Source organism: Arvicanthis niloticus, chromosome 24, assembly GCF_011762505.2.
Source record: "Arvicanthis niloticus isolate mArvNil1 chromosome 24, mArvNil1.pat.X, whole genome shotgun sequence".
NCBI classification, from domain to species: Eukaryota; Metazoa; Chordata; class Mammalia; order Rodentia; family Muridae; genus Arvicanthis; species Arvicanthis niloticus.
Window position 1 is genome coordinate 22,513,432 of NC_133432.1, and position 15,635 is coordinate 22,529,066.

The 15,635-nt window shown below is 41.3% G+C and overlaps 1 protein-coding gene across 7 annotated transcripts in view; it reads right to left on the reverse strand.

Moving 5' to 3' along the window:
• Auts2 (activator of transcription and developmental regulator AUTS2) overlaps positions 1-15,635 on the reverse strand; it is a 1,059,321-nt gene that overhangs the window by 714,619 nt on the left and 329,067 nt on the right. The window contains exon 1 of one of the 7 annotated variants that reach the window (XM_076923069.1): positions 3,730-3,975. The exons of the other annotated variants lie outside the window; for them this stretch is intronic. Coding sequence (XP_076779184.1) covers positions 3,730-3,777 — 48 coding nt within the window. The 5' untranslated portion in view covers positions 3,778-3,975. Of the gene's footprint in view, positions 1-3,729; positions 3,976-15,635 lie in introns of those variants that run through there. 7 annotated transcript variants of the gene reach the window in all.

The following is a 15,635-nucleotide window of genomic DNA, read 5'->3' on the forward strand; positions in this document are numbered from 1 at the left end:
CTTGCTGCCTTAACTTTCCCCCAACTGCATACTTCAACTGTAAACTGAAACTAAACCTTCCTCTCCATTGTCAGACTTCCTTTACAAGGATATCAAGGGCATTCAATGGGGAGAGAACACTCAACAATCATGTGCAAAAGCATTAAGTTTCAGGAGGGGATTTAGATCATTGATGAAATGCCTATAGAGCAAGCAGAAGGTTGTAGGCTTGATCCCTAGCACCACCATCAAAATGCACAAGCTCACATACGCAGAGTCTCATCAGAAGCAAGCAAACATAGGTGATACTTTAGTAACTCAGACTCCCATTGAATCTTGGCTTATGCATATAATACTCTCATTAATGCACTTGGCAGCCTAGTCCCGTCACCTGCATACACTATGCACACACACCCCTTTTCTAACAACGCACTTCATAACCTCAGAACCTCCTTAGTTCATACCTGCTTCCAGTTACAAGTATCCCTACCTCTGAATAATGGTATTCCTACTTACAAACCATGGTAATTTTCTCTACCCCTGGTCATAATCAAATTTAGACAGTTTTCATTCAAATGTACTCTCAATGTATCCTGTTCTAAAGAATGAAAAGGTTGATTGGCCCTGAAATGGTTTTGGATGCATGTTCATATAGTAAGGCAATACTTTATCATCAAGTAACCTTTTAAAGAGAACCCTCTACTTGTTATCTGATACAAAACTATGTGTGCATATGTTAAAATCAGATACATATGGGATAATGTACACAAAGTAGAGAAATAGTTATATGGCCAACCTATCACTCAAAGTAGAGAAACACCCAAACTATGCCCTTTAGTTACTAATCATGCCTAGCCCTTAGTAACCAGTCCTTCCTCTTCTTAGTTTTCTTTAAATATTCTCACTCATGTGGCCCACTGTCAACCTAGACAGTTTCTTCCTCTGTAACCTATACCATTACTTATTGTGTATGCAGTATCCAGACTGCATGTATGCCTGCACACCAGAAAAGGGCATCAAATCTCATGGTTGTGAGCCACACTGTGGTTGCTGGGAATTGAACATAGGACCTCTGAAAGAGCAGTCAGGTGCTCTTAACTGCTGAGCCATCTCTGCAGTCTTACCTTGCCTCTTTTACAAGTCTGTATAAGCCCTTATTTACAATTCTTTGGATAAAAGACCAAGAACGTAGAAACATCTAGCCCAGATCCCAATCTAGTCCAGATTCCCAGGAGCCTTCCATAATATATCTATGTTTTCTCACTTCTTGTCTACATGTCCTTATTCTTCTTGGGTGTCAGACAATGAACTGTGGTGACCATCTGGTGCGTGAGCTCCTCAAATTAGAATAATCAGCAGCTGAGAAAGCCTCCACTGTTCTCAAAGAATCAACATCCAAATACCAGCAGGCTATCAGCTTAGAAAAAAATAATAAACAAAAAAACCAATGGTTTCAAATAATATGGATGGAAAGTGTTATAAAGGCTTATGCATGTCTGTGTGGCAATAATAAGACTTATTTACTGAGAGGAGTGGGGAGCACACCTGTAATCCCAGTACTTAGGAGGATGAGGCAGGAACATAAAGAACTCCAGACCTGCTTGGGCTGCATAATGATATCCTGTCTCAAAAAGGGGGCAGGGGGCTTTTAAAAAAGAATACAAAGTATGATTTAAGTTTGTTTTATAAGCGTATCTCTGTAAATGTGTTTACATTAGGATCTTTTAAAATCTTTACAAAATAGATAAACGGGGGGGGGGGGGGATTGGAAGGGGGAGTGTAATATACAACAAAAAGTCACTGTTGACCCAACAGAAATTATGCAGTGAACTACTGAGATCTGGAGCCCAAGATGTATATCAAAAATGAACCCGAGGCTTCCAATTTTTTTTCTACTAATAAAAGCAAAGAGGGTCTTCTTTAATGTACTAAAGCTTCAAAGAGTTTGCATTTTTGCTGTGCCACGTCTTGCTATGTAAAGTGCCCTATATGTGCTCAAGGAAGTGAAATGTGACCACTGAGATGAAGCCATTACCATTTTCTTTCTCTTCCTGTGCAGAGCCCTATTGAAAAAGTACCCCCTTTCGCTTTGTTTTGTCCCCCCTGATGTAACTCCTGATTTCACATTCCCAAGAAGAAACATTCAAAATATATATATATATATATAAAAAGGTTAGAAAGGCACACTAGACATCTAAATACCCAAATTCCTACCAACAAACAATGGGGTAGAAGGCTTCTCAGAGGCACAAAGATGAATCCGGGCTGGAGGATAATCTTTTCAACACCAAACACAAACAGCCTTAACTGTTAAAGCAAATGGCTTTAAAATGGAAAAAGGGTCTTTTAAATTAAAACAAACAAACATGTAATTTCATTGTGGGTAAACACATACCATTGCTGTCAGTGAAATAAACATTGTCAGAATCAACAAAACCAGAAACAAATCCAAACAGAAGGAGGCATTTTTTTTTTTTAAACTGCTTAAGCAGATATATCGACAAGCAAGGAGTCCTGGGGATGCGGCTTGTTTTGTAAAGCCCTTGCCTAGCATGTGTGAAGCCCCTTTGGTTCAATCTCCAGCATCACATAAACCGCACATGCTGTTGCACAATTACAATGCCAGCAGTTAGGAAGTAAAAGAGGGTCAGAAGTTCAATGTCATCTGCTACAGAGTAAGTTTTGAGGCCATACTGTGCTATGAGGCCCTGTCTACAAAGAAAGAGATAGATGGGTATAGACTGACAGACACAGACACAGACACACACACACACACATACACACAGAGTCTTGACTTTTCTATTTCACCACATCCCCATCCCACACTCATAGATTAATTCTACAATTGTTATGTTCATGTTTTGAACAAGCAAATGAATGAAAATTTCAAGAAGGAAGCATGTTAGATTTACATGAAAACCTCATTTCTAATATTGCTAGTTCCAAAAAGAATAAGTAATACAGAAAGCCCAGAATCAAAACCGTGGCAGGCAGCCCCAGGCAAGTGAGGACATATGGGGATTGGGGGGTTGGGGGGTGGGGGGGTGGAGTGAGTATGTACAAAGTACACGTTACAGGTGAATGTAGCTGTCATTGAGAATTCCATCACTGTATACAGGGAATATATACTAATGCAAGTACACACTCTTATCCTAACCATTGACAACGGTATGTTACAGGAAAGAAAGACAATGGTTCTAGCATCAAGGCTTCACATACAACAAACATACATATGTTCCCTAAAACATCCCTGAGGAGAGAGTAAAGCAGTGGTCTCATATAGTACCAGAACACATGTTGGAGATTATTTCAACACCCAAATAACCTTGTAAAGCTCACCTATACATGAAGGCTAAAGTCAGTAAATAAGAACAAATATCTAACTTCTGATTAATCAAGCTATACGTAAGGAGAGTGACCAGTTGTTTCAGAACCAAATGTAACCAGTGTCAGAACAAATACCCCAGCTCTCTATTCAACCTCGAGCAGCTACAGCGGCTTCATTATTGTTCCTCTTTAAAGAACGTTTCCTCTCAAGCACAGGGAAGGTACCTTCCTCTTGGGCAGCGATGAAGTCAAATTCAAAGCACTAAAACCCAGGTTTCACCCAGGAATCCTAAAGCTAGAGAAAACACATTCACATTTAACACTCCTGGGCTCCTTTTCTTTCAGAGTCACTGGAAGATCTGTCAACCCGAGACCTCAGGGAGAAGCAGGCGTCCCTTGAGAAAAGAAAACATACTGACTTACCTTGTCTGTGTACTTGAACTTAACGTAGAACCAGCTTGACTTGATCATCCTTTCACCTCCTGCCCTCAGAGCAGAAAGAGTCAGGGGGAAAAAAGGGAAGAAAAAAAGCCCACTGTGCAGCGTCCACAAAGGATTCTTTCAGACTCCAAGCTTCAAAGGCATGGAGATATACTGAAAGGAGGAGGAGCCAGAGGAGGTAAACAGGAAAACACACTGTTTCCAGAGGGTCCTTCACCTCTTCACATCCCCACACACCTTCCCTAGTGCCCACAACACTGAGTGATCTTGCTCCGGAAACTGCACTCCAGACTGCCTTGCCAAGCAGCCTGCCTCTCCCTCTGAGTCTCTCTCTCTCTTGGCTGGCTGACAGCAGAATTCCTCAAATGGACTTCAGCTGTCTTCATTGCAAATGGCATATGTCAGTAAGCAAGGGGCAGGCCCTGGCCCTGGCACCCTCCCAGGAGGCAAGCCTCAGCTTCCCCTCCTGCCTCTCAGGGGGATGAATAATGATTTCCAGCCCTCCCCTTAGGACACAGATTAACACCTGGCCAAACATTATTCTGACAGAGCCCCAGTGTGGAGAAAAGGCTCTGTCTCTGCTTTAACTCCATCACAGCCATAGTAAGACCTTTCGCCTTGCCTATAGAAGACTCCCACACATTAACACAGTCAAGTCTCAGTAGCTTTTAGAAGGTGACTCAGTCTCCATTTTAAGGTCTTTGGAAAAGTCTCTCTTTCTACTTCTCTTAGCCACTGATATAGCTATTGACATTCTTCTACAAAAATTATGAGCTTGGAAAAAATGGTTGATAGTTTGCAGATATTTTTTAGAGTTGAAGGAAAGCATTTTGGGATTTGTTGTATTCCTATAATTTTAAATTTGTCAAGTTTTAAAGGGAAATTGTGAAACAGCATCAGTATTTATAAGAGTAAGTTCATGGGGTGTGTGAAATTATATGTGAGTATGTCATAGCATATGTGAGCATTAAGCACCTGACCTCAGTATGCTATGAGCAATGAGCTGGAAATACTCAAGATTCATGGGAAATGGTAATTCTTGAAACAATTTTTTTAAAAGTCAGATGTGGTTCGTGCCTGTATCTCTAGCACTAGGTATTCAAGAGGCTGAGGCAAAAAGACTCCATGTTTGAGGCCAACCTGATCAACAAGCACAGGCCAGCTTGAAGAATATGGCAAGATGTTGTCACAAAGTATAACAGTAACAATGATATGCATTTTTCAACTATGGCAGTACATCCCTCTTTCCTACACCTCCATAACCAAACAGACACCATATATTTATTAAAGACAAAATAATTAAGATTTGTTCTAATTTCATTTCTGTTGCTGTGATAAAATATCTTGACCAAAACATTTCAGGGGAGAAGGTTTAGTCACCTTGCAGATCAAAATTACATTCCATCACATTGAGAGGTTGAGGAAGAAAGTCAAGCGGCTAAGAACAACATAGTCACTATCAATGGCAGAGAGACAGAAATATACTCAATGTTAGTATTCTGTCTAAACTCCACCTCCACAGTTACCTGGCAACAGTCAGGTATGCCCCTTCCCACAGTTACCTGGCAACAGCCAGGTAAGCCTGGCCCACTATAAAAGGGGCTGCTTGCCCCCTCCTTCCTCTCTTAATCTCTTGCCTCTAGCTTCTCTGTCTGTCCTCTCTCCCCTTCCCTTCCCCTCCCCCTCTCTCCACGTGGTCATGGACAGCCTCTACTTCTCTTCTTCCTCTCTCTTCCATCTTCTTCCCCTCATATTTGCCCTATCTCCTGAATAACCCCCGGCCCCTGAACTGTTTGGTCTGGAGTGGTCTGTTCTAAGCTGCGTGCAGATGTCTAACACCGGACATCTAACACTCAGGGAACTTGCATCATCTGGCTTTCTCCTGTCCTATACAGTAAGAAAACACTGCCAGGAAATGGCTCCACCCACAATGGGCTGAGCCCTCCAATCTTAACTAACAATTAAGACAATCCTCCATAGATATGTTCATAGGCCAACCTGATCTAGCTAATTCATCAACTGAAACTTTCTCCCCAGGTCATTCTAGATTTTTTGCAATCTGATATTTAAAACTAAACATCACGAGATTCATCTGCATTTAAAACAAGACTTCATAAAGGTGTACAAAGGATCCTAACACCAGAGAAAAAAAGAAATTGGTGAGATTGAATGAGTGATGACCTCAGCTGTGTATGCAGGTAAACATGTGTGTGTGTGTGGGGGGGGGGGGTGGTCAGAAGTTAATGCCAAGTGTCTCCACTACTACTGTTCAGCTTATTTTTCAAAACAGGACTTTCTAGTTTTATTCTGTTGCTGTGATCAAACACTTGGACCAAAGCTACTTGAAGAGGAAGGGTTTATTTAGTCTACACTTTCAGGTTACAATCTATCATTGAGGGAAGTCAGGGCAGGAAATTAAGTAGAAATTTAAAAGCCAACTACAGAAGAATATTGTTTACTGCCTTATGCTCTGCAGCTTGCTCCCAAGCTCACACTAACCTAGCTTTCTTATATAACCCAAGACTATCCACCCATGAATAGCACCTCGTACACTGATCCAAGCTAGCCTACATCAACCAACAATCAAGACAATCACTCACAGACTTACCCCCAGGCCAAGCTGACCCTGCCAATTCTGCAATTGCAGTTTCCTCTACCCGTGAGACTCCAAGCTGGGTTAAGCTGACAATACAAACTAACCAGGAAATTGTTTCCCCCTGAACCCATTGACCTCAATTGACTAGACTGGATGGACATCAAGGTCCAATGACTCTCTGTTCTCTGTCTCCTACTGCAAAGACCTGGAGTAACAGACACATACCAGTGATGTACTTCTACCAAAAAGACCTCACATACTAAAGGTATCCCAATCATCATCATCATCATCATCATCATCATCATCATCATCATCATCTCCTCCTCCTCCTCCCCCAAAACAGTGTCACCAACTTGGGACCAAGTGTTCACATTCATGAGCCTATGGAGACTATTAACCACTTCTAATTTATGTGCATTGGTGTTTTGCTTAAATGTATTTCTGTGTAAGGGTGTTGGAACTCCTGGAACTGGAGTCACAGACAGTTGCGAGCAACTATGTGAGTACTAGGAATTGAACCTGGGTCCTCTGGAAGAATGTTCAGTGTTCTTAACGTCTGAGCCAGCTCTCCAGCCCCAGATTAATCATTTAGCCTACCTCAGAGGTTTACCCACAATCATCTGAGTGAGGAAAGCATCCATCATTCAGAACAACCTCATGGTCTTCCATCATATCTTGTCATCAGTCTGGTGTTTAGTCCTTAACACCTCCTGGAAGTTCCTTCTCTACTATCTCTCCATGCCCATGTGAAGTGGATACAAGACATCAATCTTCTTAGAAATGTCATGGCTACATGACTGTTGACCAATGACTTCTGAGTGCTACACTCTTATTTTGGGGCCTCTTGACAAGTTGCCAGTCAAATTCAAAAACAGGTAAAGCCTGTAGTTTGGCAATATGCATGGCACAATTAATGTTTCTTTAGTATTTTCTAGGTAGTTGGAGAGATGGGAGGGGGAAAGTCCATTATGTTACCAATACTTGGGACAATGCCTTAGCTCCAACCTTTAACACAGCTGTCTAAAAATGGACTCTATCACTGAAGCCCTGAGGAGTGTATGGAAAGAGATGGACTTAAAAGCAAGAGAAGAATGAAACTAGTAAATGCATTGAGGGAACAACACTGAAAAGTCCATACAGTGCAGAAACCCTATCGATCTATAACGCTATCAATGCATGCAGGTTTTGATACTCCCAATGGAAACATGGGAGACTGCAAAAGGCCAGTCAGCAACACGGTCCTGAGAGGGCAGAGTGTCAGGGAACTAAGCGTGCTCTGAAACAGGTGGGTGTGGTGGCTGGCACAGACGATATAGCCTGGAAAGAAAAGTCCAGCGAAAGGAGCTCGTGGAGAAGGAGAAGAGCAGTGGGTTCACTGGAGGCAAACCGCTGAGTTCTGGGCCAGCCTGGTCTACAAAGTAAGTTTCAGGACAACCAGGGCCACACAGAGAAACCCTGTCTTGAAAATCAAACAAACAACAAAGCAAAGCAAAACAAAACAAAAACACACACACACTAACAAAAATATACATGTCTACATGATAGACTACTGATGGGCATCTTGTTTGAATGTCTGTCCATTTCAATGGGAATCCTCTTGTTTCTGCTAAAAGACACAAGTGCTCGAAAAGAAGGAAACAATAATGAAAGATTCTAAAATGTGGGTGCTGAGGAAGCCAGACTCATGCACAGGCCTCACAAACACTGTAGCTGAGGAAGGACACTGAGACTTTATGAAACACATCACTATCTAACCTTGATTAGCAGGATCCTTTTAAAAGCACAATATCCCCATGTGGTGAGATACTAATTTTAGCAATCATCCATTGATCCAGGAGAAACAAAATTTAAGAATGAGATAATACTTTTTGATGCATGCATATTTTATTAGCCTTTCCTCCAATACATATCTAAAAATAATATGTAAATCAAAGGGAACTACGTGCCATATTTAGCATTCTGATAAAGGTAGTCTCTCCCAGGTGGGAAGTGACATGTACCAGACATCATACAGATGAAGTCCAGAGGGGCATAGTGACTTTACCAAGGCCTGGAAGCTGGTTGGTGGCTCACGTGGGTCTCTGAGATCCTCTGGCTCTCTCCTGCCCTCTATGGGGAGTGCTTCTCTCAGAAGACTGGTAAGACTGGGTATGACTGTAACTGTGCCACACACCTTAGGCTCAGTGACTTACCTGTGGGAATAGGTAAGAGCATGAAACTGTCTCAGAGTCAGGGAAAGAAGGGCAGAGACAGACAGCCCACTTAGTTTACATTCTCTTCTAGTTTGATTTCTGTTGTGTTAAAAAAAAATAACCTGATTAAAAGCAGCTTAGGAAAAGAAAGCTGTCTACATGGCTTACAATTCCAGGTTACTCTCCATTACTGAGGGTAGTTGAGGCAAAACCTCAAGCAGCTGGTTCCCTCACAGCCACAATCAAGATAACAGAGAAATGAATGGATTCTTGCCTGTAAGCTCTTACCCAGTTTTCTTTCTTTCTTTCTTTCTTTCTTTCTTTCTTTCTTTCTTTCTTTCTTTCTTTTTCTTTCTTTTTTTTTTGTCTTACACAGATCAGAACACCCCACACAGGGAATGGTGCCAGCCATAATGGGCATGGCTTTTCCTTCATCAATTAACTGTAAGGACAACCCCCAACAGACAAGGCCACAAACCAACCAAACTAAGTTGATTCCTCAACGAAGGTTCTTTTCTCTAGTAATTCTAGGTTATGTTATAGCAAGTTGGTAACTAAAACTACACACTCGAAATATGCTATATTTGTCTACATGTAGGATGTTCTCTACAGGTAGGAATGAAGAAAACTCAGAGAAGCAGGTAAATTATTGGTTGTCCTTTTGAGGAGGAAAGGAGGAGGTGAGGAGGAACAGGTGTTTTACTGGAAAGAGTATGTTTAGCAGGCATGCACTGCCCAGAAGAGCTTTGGCCTCCATGGCAGCCATGCCAAGTAACCATCCATCTCTCCCACCTCAATTCCTCACCGTAGAATGAGGGAAGTCGACCCTACCCTAACACTTGAGGACTGAATACTGCACAGCTGTAGAACAGCTCCAGGCTCACATTCCAGCTAGATCAAAGGTAAGGACAAATTACCTTCAAATGACATCACATACTCCTAGGCTCTGCTTCATACCTGGAGCCAGCTGGAAACACTATTGAAACATCACTTCCAATAGCAAACCCCACCTGCTCTGACAGAGCCTTAATCACTCTCTGGACAGCTCAGAGCCATCAGGAAGAAAGAAGGACCAGAGGACACTATAACTCTACCTACTTCTACTACCCGTTTTGGAAGGCAAAACTGGTGCAGGATGCTAAGGCTTAAGAGCTCCGAGCCCATCATTTCTCCCAACAGTGGTGCGCTCTCTAATTAAAATCTGACTTGCTATTTTAGCCTCAATGTTTTCGGAGAATTAGAAGTTCACAGAAACATACACAAAGATATGACAAACTAGCAATTGAGCCTTTTTAATAACTCTGAAACCATAACCAAGACAGACTTCCTCAGCAACTCATTTCCATTTCCTGGCATAAACTCTCCTTTCCAACTCCCACTTGCCTTCTTTGTTTTGCTTTAAACAGACAGTTTACTATTGAAATGGGACGAGCTATATGGAGGAATTGTTTCAGCTGCAGTGAGGGAATGCTCTTTCCACTGCAGCTGCACTTGGAGCCATCCTTCCTCTGGCAGAGACTGAGAAGGGATGATGGGTGCTCAAGACCTCCTCCGTTTCTCAGAAGAAAGACGATAAAACTGTCAGAAAGGCTTCTCTGTCTGCAGAGACCCACAGGCATCTTCCAGAATTGTGTATGGCACTGGCTGGACTGGGGATAAGTGGTCATCTGTTTTCAACATATTGATTCCTGGCTAGCCAATGCATTTATGTGTTCTCTCTCTCTCTCTCTCTCTCTCTCTCTCTCTCTCTCTCTCTCTCTCTCTCCCTCCCTCCCTCCCTCCCTCCCTCCCTCCCCCCTCCATCTCTCTCCCCCCACATCTCAGACGTCCATAACTTACAAAAAGCTTCTCTTGAACCTATAAGAACAAGTTTATAGATGAGCTGGCTCACCAGCTGAGCACAAGAGAACAGCTTAAAATGACTTCAAGTTCCATGCAAACTACCAAGAGACAGCTGAATTGTAAACAGAAAGAATTTCATCCCACACTCTGCTATGGAGTAGACAGAGCTACAGCTCTTTCCTGCTCATTGCCCTGCATGATGAATGTGTTCTTCCTTCAGCTCTTGGGAGGAGGGAAAGGGCTCTTCAGCTGAGAGATTCAGGAGGCAGAAATTATGCCTGTGCTATCTGCATCTGATCTCCTCTCTGCCCTAAGAGACACTAGACCTGGCAGGAAGGAAGCTAGGGCCCACTGCCAAGAATCAACTCAAAAGGAACCAGCTCTAAGCTACGTATCCTCCAGAGTGCTAGAGACAAGCAGAACACAGGCCTTTCTAGGATGCTTCACAAAGGGAAAGCTGCCTCCACACATTCAAAACCACCGCGAGTGAAGGTGTGAGGACAGAAATCTCTGTAAGGGTCAATGCAGGGTTCCCAGCCTCTTCACAGGTCATGCTCCTAGACAGAAGATTTCTCTGTGGTAATTAACACCAGGGCCAAAAGGCACACGCCATCACAGTACAATACGTTAAACATCCTAACATGTTTAGTCGCAGAAAATAATGTAGTCATTGAACAGTAACCCTCATGTGTGCACTCTGACAGGGAGGGTTCAATTAGGATGTTCAAGATGCTGTTCTTTCTTCCTTTATTTTTTTCTGATTTTCTTCTTATGTTTCATTTATGTGTGTGTACATGTGTGTACGTGCACATGTGCATATCTGTCTGTGGATGAGGAGCTAGAGGTTCTAAGGACACCACCTACTTTGCTTTAAAAAACTGAGGGTCTCTTGCTTTTGCATGAAAGTTTCTAAGTAGGCTAGACAGTCTGGTAAGTGACCCACAAGAATCTATGTATCTGTCTCCACCACTAGGATTACAAATTCTGACCACTAATACTGGATTTTGTCCATGCTTCTAGGAATAAGACTTGGGTATTCATACTCCCACCATGACTGTTTCACTGACTAAGCAGTCTTGGTCTCACCAGCTCTGTTTTATTATGTTTTGTCACAGTCTCCAAAATCACTAGAAAGCTTCCTATCTTTAAGACTGGACTAAAGGAAAAATTATCCACTTTAAAGAAAGAGCTCCGTCAGTCTCAGGACATGGGCCCTGTCGACAAGCCATACGATAAGGAACATTCTATTTACTCAAACTGTTATAGAAATATGTCCAGTTGTATAAACTAGTTGAATAAATTGACTTTGACATGAAGAACCAGGGAATTTTGAGCTAAGAAACCACATGCAAAACTGTCCATATTTTCACTGCTATAAAAGGAAAAGGAAGCAGATGCTCCTACTGTAGATGGAACAGCTACATATTCAAAAGAGAGTATTCAGACACTCTGAGATTTTCCTACAAGATTTCTAAGAATAAACACACTCTGACCTATTTTAAATTATAAGGTTATCGAAGTCCTCCACGTTCAATTGTTCTTTATCTAAAAGATGTGTACTAAAGATCTCAACTTCAAGAGATAAGAGCCAGTTCCCTTAATTTCAGAACTTATCAGAGATGGGGTTACAAACTTCATAAAAGCCACGGTATAAGTTCTGATTAAATGTTCCATTGAAATCACTAGATCAGGAGGCTAAAGAGAGGGCTCAGTGGTTAAGAGTATGTTCTACTCTTAACACAGTTCAGGTTGAGAACCACTGTCAGGCAGCTCACAGCCTTATAACTTGTATAACTTGTGCTCTAAAGGACCCAAGGTCTGTATAAGCATTCATGAATGTGGGACACAAACACAGAGACACATAAAAAAAAATAAATCTTAAAACAGAAAAACACAAAACTGGATCTAATCTTCCCCTGTTCTATTAAGGTATTCATAAAAAAGTTAGGGACCTATACCTTCTGTATACATAAACACTACATACATATATCACACTCCTATACATCCCATACATGTATATACAACAAAGATACTATACACATTGCATCCAACATACTCATACATACCAAAACCAAGCACATACCACATGCATGTACATAATCTCCCCCAAAACAAATTGGAAGACTAACCATAAATATTAGTTATACACAAAAGAACAAGACCCCTACAATATCAAAAGACAAATCTCCAAATATAAATTAACACTCCACCCCTGGCACTGATGAGCAAGCAGAGAGAAGGACTAAGTAGATGAGAAAAACCCCTTCTGGAAAAGTAGCTCTTGAGAAAATCCAGAAGCTAATTCAGTATACATGTTACAAAATTAACATTCATGTTCACATCTCTGCCATTCCATGCTGTATAGCGCAGTTAATATACTGACTTCTAGAAAAATACATATATATACACATATTTATATATTTCTGCATAATTAATACATACAGGCAAAATGGCAGAGAAAAATGGCAGCCAAGCGATTTTAACTGGTTTGATAGTATGAATCTGGATGACTCTAACTAAAGCTTCTCTTTTGAAATGGGGTTTTGTTCTTTAATATTCATTGACTACTAGCTTGCTACCCACACGGAGCAAAGTATTTGCCCTACAGTGGTTTGGTGCATCAATTATGGTAATACTTTGTGAATAACATTCACATTATGGAAAAATGAGATGGTTACTTAGCTCTCCCTCTGGAAATTTGTCAGAAACGTATACATCATCCGTCTCTGCTTCAGAGTACAGCAATTAGTAATTACAGCTGTATACATCCTTTTTTTAAAGCTTCAGAAGAAAAGAGTCCCACAAAGTCATGTTTTCAAATGTGGTCAGGATGTCTAAAATCACTTTGCTTGAGCCTATGTTAAGAAGAAAGAATGCAATTTGACAACACGGGAATCCACACTAATAGCGCACTGGGTGTGGAGGTATAAGACAAAGCATCAGAGAAGTGACATATCCTATGAAACAATTCCTCCTTCCTTCACCCACACCAGGCTAGAAACAGATATGCCTCAAGGCTAAGGGAGGCAGCAATACTGTGAAACGGAGGCAGACCTGATAAGCATCTTCTTACACACTCCAGATCAGCTAAACCATGTTTACCAAGAGCCCACTGCATGTTCTGGGTTAAGAAACAAAATGAGTAAGACAGCAATTCTTGAGACTGTTGTTACGTACTTAAGTTACTAGAGGCACAATCTATATGACTTAGTGTAACATGGATTTATTAGAGGATGGCAGAGAAGGAGCTGAAATGTAAGGACACTGACATTCAGGAGCTATGAGAAAACAGGTCTTGTTCCTGGGTGACTACAAGGGCAAGCTCTAAACATAAGAGTAAACAAGTGAGGAGCTCAGGACCAGAGGGGCAGAAAACCACTCCGGTAGCTTGGGTGGGTTTCATCTGCATGGATATTGATGTCACTACAGACTCTTTTCTGAAATGATGAAAACAAAATTCCTTGGAGAATTTGAGAGAACTGAATGGTATTCTATGAAAAACTTCTATTCAGTGTAACCAAGAAAGTAGCTACTCCAACAGGACCTGTACAACCAGAAATTCACAAAGCAGACAGGCAGAAAAAAACACCAGCAAATAGGAAGTAGAGGCTATGGGAGCTAGCTTGTCACAACAGGTTCTTGTTGCTCTAGAAGATTAATCACCCAATGGCAAGGTGTTACAGGAAATGGGGTAGATTTGAAATAATTGAATGGACATAAAAAAAAAAAAAAAAAAAAAAAAAACCTGAGAGGTAGAATGTATTTACAATCTAACACAATTAAACCAGAAACATTGTCTTTACTGGTTTTTCAGCTGTCTGCCAGGTGCTTACATTACTTTATTCCAGTTATTTCCCAGAAGGATTGTTTAGACATCATTCATCCTCTTTGCTCAAAGGATTGTTTGTTTGTCTTCTAGCCCCTCCTCCTTCCCCAACCCCCTGTGTGTGTGTGTGTGTGTGTGTGTGTGTGTGTGTGTGTGCGCGCGCGCGCACGATGGAACTAAGTTACATATAGCACTGAGACACCACATTTGGGTGCTAGAAGCCAAATTCTGATCTTCTGTAAGAGAACCAAGAGTTCTTAACCAGTAAGCAGTCTATATTAGCTGCCTTTCTATTGCTGTGACACAGTACCATGAAAAAAATCAATGTAAAGAAAAGAGTTTATTTTAGCCTACAGTTCCAGAGGGACAGAGTGCACCTAGGTTGGGAAAGCATGGCATGGCAGCAGACGCAAGAAACTGGCTGATCATATTTTAATCCACAAAAAGAGAGAGGGGACGAAGAAGTGCAACCATAAACCCCCAAAGGCAGTGGCATATTTCAGCAAGGTTCAATTTTCCAAATGTTCCATGAATATTAAAACACATGAACATATAGCAGACATTTTTCATTCACACCACCAAGTCTAAGCCCTCTGTTGTAAGAAAATAATTAACACACTTTATGAGCCCCAGACACTGAAACGGGTCTTGAAAAGGTTGGTAACAGAGGGCTGAAGTCATATGACTTTTGAGAATTCTCTTCAGGACTTGCACACCCTATGAAGTACTGCCCCACCTGACTCACAGCCCCTATGATGAAACAGTAAAAAACTAGATATTAAGTATAAATGATGTTTAATGCCTTTACGAAAAATACAAAGTAAATCTATGTATCAATTTGCCCGTCTACCATTCTATGTGTTCAAGAAACCATGCAGTGTGTCTGAAGAAAGAAGAGATTCAACTCAGAGCTCTTCAAGCCTTGATTACAGAATCTATTTAGTAAATATACACACCCCTCACATGTATATCTGTTAATGAAGTTTTTTTTTTTTTAAAAGGGACCTCTTAGAGCACCCTGAATATGGTAAAGACATTATTTAATAAAGCTAAATTCCCTAATGTTTATACATTAAGTATACATCAACTTTTGACCATGTGTGTATATGAACACAGGCTATATTGAGAGAGAGAGAGAGAGAGAGAGAGAGAGAGAGAGAGAGAGAGAGAGAGAGAGAGAGATCGATCTTGATCATGTGAACATGAGTGCCTTTCTCAATAAGGATTATGGTGGCTCCCCTGGAGCTAAAAATTTTGAGCTATTCAACATAGGTTCTAGGCAGTAAGCATGGGTCATTGTTAAGCAATCTCTTCAGTTCCTAAAATAAATTTTTAACTGTATGAGATGGAACAGAAACATTTTGAAGACCACACCTCTGGAGGAAGCATACTCTGGGATGACTGAAGAGTTGCTGTGATTGCAATGCTAAGT